The following is a 17,978-nucleotide window of genomic DNA, read 5'->3' on the forward strand; positions in this document are numbered from 1 at the left end:
CATATCAACCAGTGCCACATAGAGGAACATGCCTGCAGTGACTGCGAAGATCCACAAGGTGATGTTGTTTGCGTACTGTCCCACCGCTGTGCCTATCAGCATCCCTATATAAGCCATCATGGCAGACAGGAGGTTGTACACGATAGCTTGCTTTACCGTCATACCAGCTTTAAGAAGCACAGCAAAATCACCTGAGGAGGAGAGAGAACAAGGGGGTTTAGTATTGGTAGTCCCCAGGAGAGCAAATAGGTAAATTAGCCTACATTTACTATCTCAGCAACCCAAAGCACTGTCGAAGTAAAATGCTGCTAGAGGCTCAAAGGAAGATTGGGCAACAGGATTATGAAAGCTCTTATAACAAAACGATTTATGTGCAGCAAGTCCTTGGTTACAATATGATTTAAAGGTGCCTATTCATCATGCTGATTGACAGAAAGGTATTAGTGATTAACTGTTAAAGGTTAATAGAGGAATCTAGATCTGGTACTCCCACAGAATACAATACATCTGTAGACAGACTTGCTTTTACTTCACAGAGGTTGGTCATTGCACATGAAAACAGAGGTTTAGTTTTGACCAATGCCTGTTACCTATATACATCTTACCCTGCAAATTCAAGAGGATAATGAGGCATCAGTTCCCACAGAAGGTGACAATGAATTTGAGAAATAAGGTACTAGGAAGAGGAACAGTTACATTCAGAAGGAATGACCTTGCATTCATGAATGTTTGCTGGTTTAAAATATGCCAGGTGAACCTGTGTTACTTTGAATTCGGACCACCTCTGCTAAAATTGCTGATGGATGTTCTATGTCTAAATTTTCAGCTCTTACCCAGCTGGTAGTTTTACTCCCTTCTAACTGAACTCTTATGAATATGAGTGAAAGATGATACATAGTTAATAGGGTAATGAATATATTATTCCTGTGTCAGATATTCTAGAAATTAATTGCTCAATCTCGAATCAGAATCCAGAGCATATACAGTGAACTATGATATATAGCACCACTGTATATTGTATAGCACCACAAATACCTTCTCTATTGTCCCATCTGCACCCATTACTTACCTTGTGCTTCATATTTACCTATGTAAAGTTCTTTTCACCTGTCACCTCTATGGATATTTGACTGTGATTACATACACAGTTTAATCCAGCACAATTTCAGGTTATAGGCTGAATAATAATCCAATACCTACAGAATTTATCTAAATAGTCATCCACACCTACTGGACTTGTTGATAACTGGTAGGAAGCATCTTCTGAAGATCTCCACAAAGAATTTTGCTAATTCATTTAACCTTCTATAATATACCATAGGATGTGTGACCTTTTTTTTTTTTTTTTAAAAGACAATGCCATGTGGACTAGTATGAAACTATATAAACTGCAGAGGTATAACACCAAAAACATGTACTCTGTACTCCTAAGAACATTTTTAAAACACGTTCAAACAAGCTTCATGGAACACCTATAGCTAGATGCCTGCCAAACTAATCTTGTATTAATATTCTCTTTACATACACTGAAATAATACTGCTCAACCACTCCTGAAGTTCTGGTCACCCTTACAGCAACAGCACTGCATTATGCTTACCAGGATAAGTATCACAACAGCTTTTAGATACATATTTCATCCAGCTGAAGATGAAACACATCAGTTTATGCAATTAGTTACCTAATTCATGGGGAAGCTCGTGACAAAATACTGCTATAGATGTACTGATTCCTCCTGTCAGTCCAGCACTAAAAGCTGCTCCTGGAAGAAAAAAATAAATTAAAAAAAAAGATACAAATGGCATTTTACTATTTCAAGGCAGCAAATTTAATCAACAGACTTCATAAAATTACTCGTTTGCTAAAATGCACACTAATACTTTTTTCACTACACTGGAAGTATCCCGGATGTGCATTAACACTGCATACTTTATTGCTTAGTTCATCTGAAGAGCAAATCCCGAGATAGAACACAACTGAGAGACATAAAGGCAACAAGCTAATAAACTGCATCACTTTTACATTTTGAATGCATCTCAAGTTTATTAGGGTGATTATGAGTGCACATGAGCAACAGGATGGCTCTCTCCTTTCCAGGTCGGAAATCCAAACTTGTGCAATCCACAAGCTCTCTATTTTTTTAATGCTTATTCCTAAAGCACAATGTTTTCAGCAGCAGGAATAAGCCTAACTTGGAAGTTAATAAGGAGAAAAGCTTTTGTGTAAGATTCTTTTAGTAACTTTTGTGTAAGCTAATTTAATTCAATCAACTTTTAAGTTCATGCCTTAAATCATTCTGAGATGAGAAAACTGACGTTAAATTTCTGTACTATAGCAGAGAAAGGTTCAAGAAGAGCCTGTAGTGAGCAGTCAAAACAGTAAATACAGTAGGAAAAAAGGCACAACCTTAAGATAGAGGAAATTTAACTTTCCTCAGGGAAGTATGGATTCCTCATAACTTGATATACATTAAAAAGATTAATACAAACATTTCTAAAACTGTACCAAACAATCAGGTGGTTGGGCTTGACACAGGAATATTTAGAAATGGAGTTTTAATACAGTGAAGCTTTCAACAGATGGCGTAGTGATCCTTTTTGGCCTTAGAAGCCACTGTCAAAATGTCTTACCAATTCAACATGAAAAATAAAGCAAGAAGTTGATTTTTATACAATATGGTTTCTTTTTAAAATAGAAAAAGAGAAAGTGGAGATACTGTAGTAGATTCCACTGTTAACTCAAAACCCTAATAAAGAGCTAATCCCCTATGCTTCTTTTGACTTGTAATGATGTGTTAAAATTAATGTGTTTTACAGTTCAAATCACATTTAGAGGTTTATAATAATTGAAGCTGTAATCTAATCAAATTTGTAATTGTTCCAATTTCTCTGTTTGGTAGTTTAATCTACATTTGGCTAGACATAAATCTATACTAACTGTAATCCGAAATAATACTTCGCTGAAATAAGAATAAAATTATCCTAAGGAGTACTTTTTTGAGTACCTGACTCATTTATTAACGCATATATATGGAGTCAGGAGTACCTGACTCATTTATTAATGCATATATAAATATATTATTTATAAATACTGTATAATTGTGTTATTGATAATATACATATTATTATTATAAATAAATATAAGTAACAACAAATGGCATTTCTTATGTCTTACTTTGAGGCAAATACTGAGACCCAGACAACAAATACACACTACCCGTGCTCCTTAATTCACAAAGAAGTTACTCGGCACCTATCTTTATCTGACAGATTGCTACTGTTACTAATGCCAACAGAGTAATCTTGGTGGAAGCAGTCACTGAATATTAACAGAAGGAAGATGACAATTACAACTGATGGCCTTTTAATTCCTGCTCTGAAGGAGACTAAACAATGCCAGTAACCACAGAAGCTAACTGGAAATCTTCCCTGTGATCACTGCTAAGTAAAATACGACCGAAGTTACTCAACGTGAGGAGAAAAACTGTTGAAAAATATTCAGGGTTTTTGCCTACCTATTGCTAAGCCATCACTGAAGTTGTGAATTCCATCTCCCATAATTACCATCCAAGCAATATTAGCTATCCCTGTATCTTTCAGGTCTTTTCCAGAATGACAGTGGCCATGGGAATGATGCGAATGTTTGTGATGCCAGTGGTGACTGTGTTTCCTAGCTATCATTTTATCTTCACCATGGCTGTCGTACTCTGAATCGTGAACATCATGCTCTTGAGCAGCATGTAAAACATCATTGTGAGGATGGTGCATGTTGTTTTCTTCTTCTACAGACAAAAAGTTTTTGGGAGGGGATTCCAGCTGGCCATCTAAGTCAGTCAGTTCAGTTTCGTTAAGTCGATCTTCAGATAAAACAGAGTCATCTGCTCCTGCATTGTAGTCAATTGAGAGAAACACTGCATTAATTCTTATTAAAATATATCCAGCAACTACTGCAACATTAAGCTAAGAATTTAATTGCTTTGTGAAAGCAAAAATAGTGTTGTAACACATCCTAATCTAATAACTATGTGATTAACATTCTGTCAATGAATAAATAAATCCCATTACCCTATTTTTCAGTGATTTGCATATACAGCATTCCAAAGTCTCCACTGTGTGGCAGCAGCTACGCACCCATAGCACATGAAGTCTGTTTTAGCCTGACCTAGGTGTACATTGTGATTTTGCTACTGACAAAGTTCATGGTTGAACACTGGAAAAGGAGAGTTGCCAGCACCATAACAACGCCTTACATGCTGCAGATGGAACTCTGCACATACAGGACACTGAAGCATAGCAGGATCTGCCGCTGATACAACAGATCTTTAAACAGCTTCTGTACTGCAAGTGTCTTTGTGACAGACACTTGTGTCATACAGGAAACTCCTTTAATGTAACTCATTACCCTGCCAGCAACCAAAGCCATTTTTATAAAGACAGAAACTGAAAACAATGCAGAAGGCATATGTGTATAAATTTTAAGTTTACTAATATTTCTGAAATATTGTTAAATAAAAGGAAGGAGCAATATGTGCTCCAGGAGACAAAACCAATTACAGAAAAAAACATTTCTGTACAATGAGTTTATTAGCTTAAAATAACTCAACAAAAATATTCAAGAGTCAGAAAAAAAGAGCGAATTATAAAAATGGCACAGAGTACCTATGCAGCAGACAATGCGTTTCTAGATAAACAAGCTCTTACACATAATTTGGAGGCTGTCTAAAGCCTTTCTGCTCTATGTCAGTTTTCCAAATCTCATTTTAAGTTGTTTGAATGGAGAAGGCTGCAGACCTAACACTCTAACACTCCCTACGACGAACCATTCAAATTAACAAAATTGCATTTGAAGAATACATGCACTATAATTTATACATCAACAAATGAATTCAGCAGCCACACTGGCAACAGGAAGGCAAGTTTACAAAGCAAAGCTCTTCCCCTTGTCTTGTCCCTTTGAGACGTGTGCTATGGCATTCCTTCTGGGTTCATACTGCACAAGCACTCAGATTATCATGAAGGAATAGTATATGAAAATTGTTTCGGATCCTTGAGAAACATCCAAGATATTTGATTATATTTATGAGAAGAAATTAATTTTGCTTAGCCTTCTTGGCCAAACTGTAATTGGTCAGAGGACAGAATCTTTAAAGTGCAATAGTTTATCATATTTCAGGTTGTGTGTGTTAATTTTTGATCTGGTTTTTGCCAGGTCTGAGCTAGCTGGGCCCAACTTAACCAAGCGCTTAACAAAAATAAAGAATTACAGCCACCCAAAAACCCTGACTGCTTCAGAAGTCTGAGAACCATTTGTAGGGTATATTAGGAAGCGTTCATGGTACTCTCAGATCTCAGGAAAACAAAATATATATAGCACAGGGAAAGTCTATTAAGTCTTATTAACAATTATTTGCATAATAGCAGCACAACTGTACAAGAGGTTACATGCTACATGCCATAGGTTACAAGCCATTACTTTGAATGTCATAATCAGAGAAAATTCTGAAAACAAACACCTACCTGCAAGGGGTTTGAGCTGAAGCCAGTCAGCATCTGGTCTATTATTTAATTTGTGATCTGAGAGTTTCCTTCCAATTGGTGATTCTTCAGTCTGTTTTTTCTTGCACCATTTCTGCTGACTCTGCAACAGAAAACAATTAACATTGGATTTGTAAAAGGACATCAACAGAAATGAAAAAAATGAAGTATTGCCAAAACCATCTTAAAAACAGACTACCACACACATGCACAATTTCACTTCAGTAACAGTACATAATTGCAAAGAACCTTGTAACAGCCAAGAAACATATACCTGGAGTCATTGCATTTACTTATTTTGTTCAAGAAAGCAAACATGCAGCAAGAACAGCTCCTGTTTTGTTCAATTTTTAAAAGTTTATACTCCTACAACTTCCTCATATTTTCCTTCAGAGAAAATCTTGCTATCTTCCTGTCTGCACCCCATACCACAAGGATTATAGTTTTGCCAAAGCAATTTAGGAGATTTAACTATTTAATTAATCTCAGAGATATGCCCAACGTAATAGCTTTTATCTTTTCATCAGAAGATCTAAGAAACGCCTCCTCCAGCACAGGAAATCTTTTGCTGCCTGTCCAGATGAGGCAGCAAGTTTGATGTGAATGAAACTAGAGAAACCAGAGAAATTTTTGCTCACTCTTCCTGGGAGCAGTTATAGTCATTTTCATAAAAGTGTACTTAATAATGACTGCTGAAATAATATGGCTCTTTGGTGGCTTGAATTTCCACTGACCTACATACCTCTGCAAGTACTCAATCTCCTTTTATACCGCCACCATGATTACAGCCTGCTTCCATACCTAAAAATCTGATCCTTTCTTTTCAGGGAAGCAAGTAACAATTTAACTGACGCTGTACAGAAAGCAGAAGGTCTGCAATTTTCTACTGTACCTACTGCTGTTACACTAGCATCATTAGTTGAGGGTATACAGTTACATTTCTCCTAAATTGTCAGACAATTGTTTTGCTCTATTATCAGTTCTTTCTTACATACTTCCTTTTGTATTTTTGCAAAGAGATCATAGCATTCTGAGGAAAGAGCTGTAATTTCTTATATTTAGAGATATACCTCAGTAGATGTTGCCAAAAGCCTGGTATTTTCCCCATCAGATTTCTACTTTGTCTCCCCAGATTACTTTGTTAAGAAAAGCAACCTGTTTTAGAAAGGGTTTCCTCACATGAAATCAAATGGAACACGCATTAGTGGCATGTGCATATGTTTACAGAATAATGAATGACCACGCAGAAAATCCCTCAACACTCATGAAGATACATTCAGGTAAAAAGATTTTTTTAAAGTAGCACACAATTTTACTGCATACCTTTTGTTTATTGTAATGCTTGTACATTCTTATACAATGTTCAATGATGAACAAAACATAAATGCCTCCGAGTGCCACAAGACCTTTCAACACTGGATCATTTTCTTCTAGAAAGCCTTCAGTCTCTATTCCATGTGCATGGGCATGTCGATGAGAATGCCTGTGTTCATGAATGTGACCTTGGCCATGGTGGTGGCTGTGGTTGTGGCCTCCATGTGACTAAAGGAGAGAAAGCAGTAACACTGTGTGACCTGGTGCAACTGGGAGACTGGAACGGCTCTGACCTCAGATGACAAAATATGTAACCTCTCTAGAAAAGTAGTACCAAAAACATTTTAGAAGATTATTGTCCTACAGATATATTTTACCACAGAAAATCTTCATTAGACTATTTATTACTCTAATATTCCTCTGGGTAATTTTTAGGAGGGGGAAAAACAAAGAAGCTTCAGCTTTTTTTCTGACTAAAAAGTGCTAAATGCTAAAACTGAGAACGCGTAGGAAAATCACACAGTTACTGTTGCTACTGTCCCACTAACAACCAAGCCCCATGTTTTTAACTATTACAGTCCATGATAACCTTAACTCTGATCTGCAATACAAATTTAAAAAATATATATTTAAAAAATCTGTATTAAAGTTTACAGAAAGAAAACTTATTAATGTTAGTCTTTTTGTTAAAAGGATAAAGTTAAGTTCTAGAAAACATTTCCCTTTTTTTCTAACAATTATGGCATACTGTCACAAATTAAAAACTGCTTACCTTCCCCAACAGTTTCGACAATTTCTTGATTCATTACATTAGAAGTTAATTTCTCCCCAAAAGCTAGTAATCAGTAAGCTGTATCCCCTGAAATACTTTCAGGTGGTATTGATACACAAGTATCAAAAGAAAGTAATACTACTAAGTTTAAAGTACTCTTCTTGGTCTCAGGCGTTTTAAAATATTTTTAAAGTTAGGTTATGAATATGCAACTGCAATTACATTTATTTATTAGTAACGCATATATTTTGTTTTTAATGGAAAGGCTCAAATACTGTTTCAGGATGTCCATCAGTCAAGCCAATCTACTACACCTGCAAGCGTTTATTACTTGACACTTGTCAAACAGTTCCTTCTAAATTCTATATGCACTTGAATAAAAGGTAAGGAAAGCAATACTTACATGTGGCAAGAGATGGAGTAGAGCATCTCCACTCATTGTTCCTACAGCCAGAGCTACCAAGAAAGTTAGAAGAAATTTGAAGCACCATTGGTTAATGATGGGAATCAAGATCACACCTAGCAAGGAAAGCAGGCTAATGACGGTGATAGAGATGATACCACAAAACCAGGCTGTGGGAAGAAATGGATACAGAAAGCTTATCAGAATAATACTTGTAAAACTTTTAAGACTGATTAATGACTTTCAACTGTGTCTTAAGAAGGTGACTTTCCTTTAACCTAACTTGGGTGATTGTTCATTCAAAAGGTGCTGAAAATATGAAGATAGTACTCAAGTCCACAGCAAAAGATACACAGGCTTATTCACTGAGCAATATATCAAAAAATGTTAGAAGACAATCAGCTAAGGGAACAGAACAGCCCAGCTCTTCTTACTGACTGCAAGCCCCCTGCTTAGCTCTGCAGTTCATTCATGAAACACGAAAAACCCAGATTTCATGCTGGAACAAAAACATCTTGGCTATTTTTCTCAACTTACTATGACTCTATGGGCACTAATTCATATTTAACATTTGTTTTCAATTAGATTCTGGTGGAAATTGTAGCTGGAGTAAGTAACATGTTCAGTTAGGCACCATTCTCTTCATCTGGTGCTCTGAAAAATACATTTTTACTTACATGAGAAAAAATGTAAGACTCAACCTTTGACAGAGAAACCTTAAAATCAAATGCTAAGAACTTAAAAAGAACTGAAAGCAACTTGCTACCAACAAGAAACAGTTTGTATTTTTCTGAGGACCTCTACTCTTGTCATTAGAGGAAACAGTGATAATGGCATGGGGTACAATCAACATAATCCTGCTAGTTAAAGACGTGCCAATTTGTACATGACAAGGAACGACAGAAGAAACAGATTCTGAGAACAACGAAACATGCCTCTTGCTGTCAGAATCTCGCCCTAGTAAAATACTTCCTTCCACTTTTCTTGTCCTATCAGAGGAACTTCAAAGAACAGTAAAAAATGTTTAGTTGCAATAGTACAGTTCATAAGGTTCACAGTCCCAAAGACAGGAATAGTTGGTGGCTCCAAGTATTAATGATTTACCTCTTTTCAATATCACAGCAATACACGTAAAAATAGAAACGTATTTACAACACAAAATAGAGATTTACATGGAGAATTATTAAACTAATATTCACATATGGCATTATCTGTAAATATAATTGAAAAAGAAAAGACACAAACTTCTGTGACACTGACAGTGTGATAGTGTCACTATGCAAGGTAACATGTTACAATGACATGGAGTGAGCAAACAGTTACCTCTGCTGAACAATTTTCATTAGAGGCTCCCATTTTACAAATATTAACTGCTTGGGATGAAATCTTTCAACAATATAATTTCCTGAAGCTGAACTTTTTATTTATTTGTTTCAAGTTTTAATCTAAATGCTTCAGGTATTTCCAGTTTTCTTCCTAGCTTCACTCTTTATCGAAAATGTCTACGCGATTTGCAAGCTTCAATGAAAGTTAGCAACTTCTGATTTAAAATCAGAAGTGTCTCTGTACTTTGGTACAGAATCTGACTTCCCTCAAGTTTGTGAAGTTCTGCTCATTTTTCACCAAGCAGGGAAAAACATCTTGGGAAATGGGTGTGGGGAGATGAGAAGAGAGGAAAGGAAGATTATATATTTCAATGAGCAGCTGCAACATATCACTTGGCAGTCAAATGTCCGAAGAATTCTATTCGTACAAAAAATGCAACAGATCAGATTTAACAAGACTTTGCCACTAGAACTGTGTCTGCTGCAGCCTGTCTGGTTCAACATCGAAACTTACAACATCTGCTGTTTCACCTGTGTTGGGGGATACTCATTCTTACCAAGTCTGTATCTCCCATGACAGTGCAGAAAAGGAAACAATGCAATTCAAACGCACAGGTTACAACAACATATCCAAAGGAGAAACTGACTGGAAAAAGCTTTAGAAAGCATGTAGCATATACTAGAACAGCCACTGACACTGGGAAGAAAACAGGGAGTTGGTGAAAAGGCAAGGACTGCAATCACATGAGGAACTAAAGAACATGTCAGAAAACAGGAATATAAAGTAGGTCTAGAGTGGAAGCAGGATCCTGCAAACCAAAATACTGTCGCTACACAACCCTGAATCATCCCCAGAGCACTTCAATCATGTACACTCGATGACCAAGCCCTGCTGAAAGAAACAGCAGAGATGGACATGTAACTCAATACCAAATTGTAACGTGCATGCTCAAGTTGCCCAAATTAACGTTAACAGCCAGTTGGCAGGACACTGGATCTCCAATCTGGACACAGATGTCCTGATGTTAAGTGCCAGGTTAAATGACCACCAGCCTTACACAGAGACCAAAAACAGAAGCTATATATACTGGCTGAAGTTTCATCTGTCATGGCACAGATTTGGCAGACACATCTCTGAAGGGCGTACATACCTTTTTGAATGATAGAGTATCTAAACATGGCACCCTGATTAAGATGAGGCACATGAGAATGAGAATACAGAATCGGTGCACCACTCTGAAGCTGATGGTCAAAATCAGAAGCTGTTAAAACAGCTGTTTAAACTCTTTAAAATGGTATGGATCCAAAATTATCAGCAAAAGGTTGCTGTCAAATCAAAGGACAAGAAATATACACAAAAGCAGCATATGTCCCCACAGTTACATATATGTACTAACTTATTCTGATAAAGTTATCTCCTGAGATGAAAAGGACTACATTAAGACCTCTGGAAAAAAATCTGACAAAATTTTATTGAAGGATTTCATACAGCTGCAGTGTCCAAAACACTAAAATATCATGGAAGTAGGCCTAATGTGCAACATTAAGAACACTGCAATAGCTCGTAAGTTATAAAAGATCTTGGTGTATAACAGCCCAAGGAATACTAGATAAGGCTTGGTCAATGAAGTGAAGTTACTATGTACTGGCTTATAATTTTCTTCTGGAAAAAAATAAATAAAACAAGAGGGAGGTGATCCAAAAATTTCCTCTGTGAGGGACCTCTGTTCAAACACTGCATAGTAAACAAAAGATGGCTGTTCTGCATCACATTTGCAGAGCTATTTGTAAATTAAAACAGACCAGAAGGACAGTAAGGTAGATTCCTTAGAAGGCTGAGAAAGGTTATCTATCTGCAAGCTTTCAGAAGAAAGCAAGCTAACAGCAAGGCTCCAGTGCAGCAAAGCCTTCCTGCATTCAGGGAATGGTAAGGTCCAGGGAATGCTGTCTGATCTGAAATACCTTTAAACAGCAGTCCTAGCTGATCCCTGACTTGAAAAAATTGCTTATTGTTTACTTGCATCATTTCTCAGTGCTGCCCCTTTTGTGAGAGGCGAGGTTCTCAATCCAGGTATACATTACAGTACTTAATAGACAAGTAGGTGAATTATATTCTCAAATGTAACTTCTTTCACTTGAGATGTAAACATGGTTTTACTCTATAGGTACATAGCACAAGCACACTAAAAGACCCTTGCCAGTATCTATGGCAATTACACCATTCATGCTAACAGTGAGCTGCTACAACTCCTGGCCCTGCTTCTGAAGAACTGAATCAAGCAATTGTGGTAGCATCAATCCGTCCACAGGCAAGCAAGTGACAGCTGTAGATCTAATGATTTCAGCAAACTAAACTTAGAAAAGAAAAAAAAAAATACAAGTGGCAGTTTGTCCAGTAACTATAGCAACATACGTTCTCAAATGATTTCAAAGTACAGGAAAAACATGGTGTTTCTCAAATGTGGAAAGCCAATTCTCTGTTCCAATGTGAAGAATATGTCTACTTACTGATTCCCAATCATTCAAACTGAAAAAATGAAGTTAAATGAAAAGCTTCACTAGTTTTACCACATTCAGGATCTACCTCTCTTGCTGACTGACAGCTGTGTGTCAGCAGCTAGACAGTCCACACAGAGTCTGGGTGGCTGCATAACAGATGGAGTTATGATGAGAAGTTAGAGGGGAAAAATAACATACATCATACAACCCTCTTCAGTACAGCCCTGTTAAGTATCTAGAAGTTCAGTAATCAAAGAGATTAGTTTGATTCATATTCAGATGCACGCTTACTTTTGAATTGCCTAGGAACCCTGGATGATGATAATGCCCCCTCTTCCGATAGGTACACCATGAAAACTCAGTTGTAGATATAAAGCCCTTAAAAATCCTCTTAAGATGTTACAGAATCATCCACAATTGCAGGTACAAAACTCAACATGGTTATCTAAGTTTTTGGTCACCTGTTAATTAAATTATTTCACTTTAGAAAACTGCACTCTGTCAGACCCAATGAAAACCTTACAAGTTAGTGTAAGTGAATAGAAGCAGCACCAGTCTATTGCATATTTGGAAAGGTTTAATTAATACTGAAGAAAAAAAATCAAATATCTAGTGTTTTTAAAAAATCTGCATCCTCTTAACTTTGACAAGCATTTCTATCTAAGAAAGTTTACATTAGCCTGGGCAAGAACACATTTTCATTTTAGCAGAATCTCACAACCTACAGGTTAACAGTTACTCTGTGACATTCATCCCACGCCTCCCTCAATCCTCAAATACCAGTTAAGACTTGTTATTTTGTGATTCACTGCCTTACTTGAAAAGCAAAAATGATTATTACATCACCTGAAGTCTCATTCTAGTTAGTAGAACAGTATACATGACATTGTTAGATATCATGATTTATCATTACCTACATCAAGTTGACCTGTTTCAGAAGTTGTTTGTTTACAGAGTCAAATTATTATTGTTTGTTTACAATTAACTGGCTAATGTTATTTATACTCAAAATACCAAAACACATGTTAAATGTCCACAGTAAGGTTCACTTATTTTGCTAATTAAGTCTTTTCAAACGTTAAAGGATCTTCATGCCTAGTTATTCATCAACTCTCTTCCTCATTATATAGAAAGAAAATGAGTTCTTTTTAGAAGAAGCACTCAGCTGCATAAACTTTCTAATTAAACTGGTTCAAAGTATGTGCAACAAGACAGTTTCGTGCATGGTTTCAACACCTTAATTGGCAGAAAATGCTTAAAGCCGTTCTACAAATCCTCTTGGTAATAAGGCAAGACAAGGGTCAACTCTTACTACAATGAGACCACCCCAGAAAACAAGTGATTTGCTGCCACACAAAACATACAGTGTATCTGATTTACAGCCATCTCAACCGTAAACGAGATACCGTCTCTCTATAGGAGATTTACATGTAACAAGCTAATCTTTCTTAATGATGCTGGAGTCATTAAAAATAATTACTAGCACTGCATTCTTCCCAACAGTTATTAACATCTATCAAAATGTAGTTAGTTCAAGTTTCATTTCTCACACGCTTATGTACTAATCAATATTCATGTCCCCAATACTTTTTAGATTTATAATAGTTCACTGCAGTTAAAACATCTGTCAACAGTTCCATTAGAATTTATGAAAAAGACGTAACACTTTGAATGATGGAAACAATTCAAACTGTGGGCAGACGTGTATCTCTAAAGGTGCTTTTATCTCCAACAATTTTGTATGTTGCCTATACTCTTACTATAAGAGTCCAATATCTAAATATAGGTGGGAAGAATCCAGGCCAAAATTTCTGTCGTGCCTAATAAAAGGTAAGAAGAAAGATGGTTTCCCAAGCCATAGGCATTTTGGAGAAGCTATGATAGCACCAAACAGGATGCTATATCTCCTGACTTAAATGAACATGTTGTCTCAAATTTCTTCTAACTGATATGTTAAATTTCAACCATTCCTTTACTATGCAGTCAGTGCTAAGTTGTATGACATTTCAAGCTTTTCTTCAAAAGTTAACATTCACAATACAAAAAATAATTGAAAGCCTTTGGATGTTACACACCTACCTGAAGCACCTGTTTTATCTTTATTCTGAACTGATGCAGTTTTACTTTTCATAAGATCTTCAAGCTCATCATAATGTACAATACAAAGCCGCCTCTCAATTTGGTATAGCAGAGCAGGACACATGTATGTAAACAATTCAGGAGATATTGGAGAGCTGGTTTCCAGACCATAATGTTGTAGCAGCTGGGTAACATTCAAGCACTGCAAGCAAATTGTACAAAGGAATTAAATGTGAAAGCAACTATTTCATTAAAAACTACAGTTGTGGAAAATTTAGCTTATAATTTCATAACACACAACAGAAAAGCAAAAAACTCTGGCCCACAACATTCATTCAGCGCTAAAACACGCCTAAACTAATTTAAGTGGTTTATGAGGGGCAACAAGCAGTAAGTATATCCGTATTATACAACTCGGTCTCCAAACACCTATATAATTTTTGATGTCAATCAAAATGAGTTTCCATGTTCTTTGCAATCACACAAGTACAAGCATTGAAGAAATAACAACAGAAGAGTGGAAGAACAAAAATCCTCAATATGTAGAGAGGAGTATTAGAGAACCTATTAACCTTCTGTGTTTGGAGTTTCACTTTTAACTCTCTAACTCAGCATTCACTCCAACCTTTTTTATCCTGTTACATTAAAAATCATGATATCAAACCATCCTGCTTGTGTAGTTAACTGTGAGGGGGAAGGGAAAGTAAACTTATGGTCCTGGCAGAAACCGTGGATGCTGAAAGGAGAAATGGAAGAATATAGGCTTACACCAAGCACAGTACTACAGAAGTTGCATCTATATTGCTTCACATTCTTTTAGGACAAAGAAATTACAGACACATTGGAAAATATACAGGTGTTTCTTTTAGGAAAAAGTCTCTGTGCAGTTTCCAAAAATGTTAATAGTCTTAGATTTAGATAGAAGTCCAAAAAACACAGGGAGGGGAAAAAGGTGCTCATGAATTTTGGGAAGGGAAAACAAAACAAAACAAAACAAAAAAACAAACACAACCACCTGAAAGCAAGGTATCTTAGAAAATTTGAAGTATCGCCTTTAAACAGAGATAAGCAGGCAAGATACCCTGAGAAAAGAAAGATGATGGGCAGGCAGACATGAAAACCCACGAAGTAAACTCAATATTGTGGCACTGACCCCTTAGTGTTTTCACTCTGCCTGTATTATGCAACTGACACAAACATTTCCTTCTGCTTTACTTGTGGGTATGTATCTTCAATTATTATTTAACAACAGCAAAGGTGAACTTGCCAGTTCTCCATTTCATACTCACCTCTTCACGATCACGTTCATCTTCATTATGACTCCGTGCTGAAAAAGTAGTGTGTTTTCTTACACTCATCTGCTTACGAGGTGCCTCTCGCTTGCTGGTATGGTGATGTCCATCCTCGTTACTTAGACTGGAATCTTGATGTCCATGACTAGCAGAATGATCACTACTGTGTTCATGATGGTGTACATGCATATGAGATGTATCATGTACGTGATCATGTTTATGAACACGATTGTGCTCATACTGATCACCTGGATGATGATCTGGAGCATAGTCTTGTGTAGTATCTCCTGAAGTCTCACTGATTTTCTTTCGTTTCTTCTTTTGTTTCCGTTGTTTTCTTTCACGCTGATCCTGTGTTGTGTTTGTCTCTGTTGAAGGTCCATGGTTCTGTTCTCCACGCTCACTATGACCAACTGAATCATTGCGAGAATGATGTGTACCATTATGGTCAAGATGATGATGCAGATGAGGATGGTGATGATGGTGATGGTGACTCTGGTCATGAATATGTTTCCCATCACCTTTGATAGATGACAGTGCTGCATCTCTCTCATGGTCACATTTATGATTTCTCTTTGCAGCCATACCAACCGTGGTTTGATTTTCTGAATCTGAGTGGCTATGAGGATGGTTATGAGAGTGAAAATGCTTTCCTTCCTGTACATCTAAAGCATATAAGTGAGAAACATGATCATGGCCAATATCATCATGATTTATCACCACTACTCTTACTTCTCCTAAACCAAGGCTTATTAACAGTTTTTCCAGGCCAAAAAAGGATAATCTTCCATTTTCACCAAAACGATCAAAAATTTTTTCAATGTAGTATTTTTGCTCATTTTCAGCTTCCAATGCTGAAAATTTACTCGGCATAGATTCTGTTCCTGCATTCTGGTGGTAGGGTGCCTCTGAGATCTGATAGTAATTATGGTAGTGTACACGTTCCTCTTCAGGACCATGGTCGTGTCCATCTTCATGGCAATGATTGCACTGATGAAAAATAAATGTCAGCAAACAAATGATGCAAAATTTTGTGTGCATGTGTACCTTCATCTCTGTTTCCTACAAGAAACACAAGGGGAAGCACTTAGGTGTAAAAGCAGTCTCGGTATTATGCTCATTGCAGTACTTATTTGCACTAACAGACTCACAAATCTTTTTAGATATTAGCATTAACAGAATAACAATTGCAATATTTTTACTGCAGAAATTGTATTAATGTACTTCTCTTACACAACAGTAACACAGGCTCTGTATATTTAAGGCATGTAGCCTTATATGCCATACTTACAGGAGGCAGTTACAAGAAAAAGATAAACATTTACAGTCAGTCATAACAGAACATTTAGTGTATGTTTTCAGAGGCATCTATGCTTATGGTAAGCTGTAATACTGAAAACCTCATTAAAACAACTTAAAGAATAAAAAGGGCTCAAAATAACACTATTGCCTCTATTTTCTTATATAGGGGGATGGTGGGAAGATAACATAATTGAAAACCCAAACATCATTTATTATTCTCTTATGCACAGCTTAACTACTTCTACTAAATACGCATACTGCACAATTCCCAATTTTAATAGGTAACTAATGATTTAAAAACAATTTGTCAATAACCAACTTAAATGTATTGCTAACAGGTGTTATTATCTTTAGTACTTTGTTTGCATGAGTTTATTGGTCCCAAAGATCTACGTGGATGTTAATTTAAAAAGAAGGTTCTACAGAAACTTCTCTAGGCAACTCAAAATATGATTCTATGCTGACACACACTAAGTCAGAGTAGTTTGCAATGATTTTCAGGAATTGCATCATCAAGGCAATCTTATTTACTATTTAGCATTAAATGTAAGTAACTTAATATTCAACATCAGATAATGATGAAGACACTTCACAAGTTTAACGTATTCTGAGTCGAAAACAATTCACTACTTGACAAAATATGGCGGCTTTATTTTGTTTAAAATATGCTAGCAAAAATACAAAATTTGAATAATTATTTTAACACAAACTTTAAGAAAAAATCCAAGTTTATGTTAAAAAGAGTTTACATCAAACTTGAAAGCTAAAGATAAATCAAGAACTACATTTTATGGCTTTATTTTCTGCAGACTTATTTTTGGGTAAAGAATATCCTCTAAAATACATGTTAAAAAAATCATCCAAACACTGCCAAGGCTTGCTAGCAACACCTGATTTGTTCTGTTTGGTACAATGCAAGGTAAAATGTGCATCATTTACAGCAGTTCTCCTAGATACATGTAGCAGATAACCATGCTCTCCTATCAGCAAAGAAACAGAGAGAAAAAGGAAGAAGCATGGAGCTTCCCAATCAATCTGAACAGTTTAATGATTGAACAGTTTAATGTTGTTGACTGAAAAAAAGAGGAGTAAATACAGAAGTAGGGCTTTTACACATAAACTAGTTATATACTGAATACAATTGAGGAGGAAACGAGAGCTGAGAGGTGGATGGAGTTGAGAGCTTTCTGCTTCTGTATATCCAGACGCTGCCGAACACTAGCAAATGCAAGGACATAAAGTAATAGGCAAACAGATCAAGTGTACTTTGATCTTGTTCTACACTGAAAGCAGTTTTCATTGTCTATGTGCCCAGAACTGTATGACCGACCGTGCTTTCACTAAGATGCCAAGTCATCTGGTCAATCTATCCTAAAATGAGATCGAGTTGCAGACAAGAAATGGTAAGTGTCCTTGTCCTTCTTTAGCCCAGCTGCTAATTGTGTTCTGTGAAAACCGAT

At 36.4% G+C, this 17,978-nt stretch overlaps 2 protein-coding genes across 16 annotated transcripts in view; one reads left to right on the plus strand and one right to left on the minus strand.

The window, feature by feature from the left end:
* DNAH7 (dynein axonemal heavy chain 7) overlaps positions 1-7,999 on the plus strand; it is a 118,570-nt gene extending 110,571 nt beyond the window's left edge. Inside the window, exons 64-65 of one of the 5 annotated variants that reach the window (XR_013953647.1) lie at positions 6,665-6,812; positions 7,884-7,999. Coding sequence is in view for 4 of the 5 variants with exons in the window: in XM_080599864.1 (XP_080455990.1) it covers positions 3,179-3,298 (120 nt within the window). In the remaining variant the exon portion in view is untranslated. Of the gene's footprint in view, positions 1-3,178; positions 3,504-6,664; positions 6,850-7,883 lie in introns of those variants that run through there. The other 4 variants (XM_080599851.1, XM_080599864.1, XM_080599868.1 and 1 more) reach the window with 4 other exon arrangements.
* The window catches only part of SLC39A10 (solute carrier family 39 member 10), a 120,900-nt gene that overhangs the window by 6,322 nt on the left and 96,600 nt on the right, over positions 1-17,978 (minus strand). For 10 of the 11 annotated variants that reach the window (XM_080599928.1, XM_080599926.1, XM_080599919.1 and 7 more), the window contains 8 exons: positions 15,214-16,278; positions 13,925-14,126; positions 8,022-8,191; positions 6,856-7,074; positions 5,515-5,635; positions 3,513-3,881; positions 1,680-1,760; positions 1-191 (listed from right to left, as the gene is read on the minus strand). In XM_080599928.1, the coding sequence (XP_080456054.1) occupies positions 1-191; positions 1,680-1,760; positions 3,513-3,881; positions 5,515-5,635; positions 6,856-7,074; positions 8,022-8,191; positions 13,925-14,126; positions 15,214-16,269 (2,409 nt within the window). In that variant the 5' untranslated portion in view covers positions 16,270-16,278. Of the gene's footprint in view, positions 192-1,679; positions 1,761-3,512; positions 3,882-5,514; positions 5,636-6,855; positions 7,075-8,021; positions 8,192-13,924; positions 14,127-15,213; positions 16,279-17,978 lie in introns of those variants that run through there. The other variant, XM_080599924.1, reaches the window with a different exon arrangement.

This window comes from Anser brachyrhynchus, assembly GCF_964034855.1.
Source record: "Anser brachyrhynchus genome assembly, chromosome: 7".
Lineage (NCBI taxonomy): Eukaryota > Metazoa > Chordata > Aves > Anseriformes > Anatidae > Anser > Anser brachyrhynchus.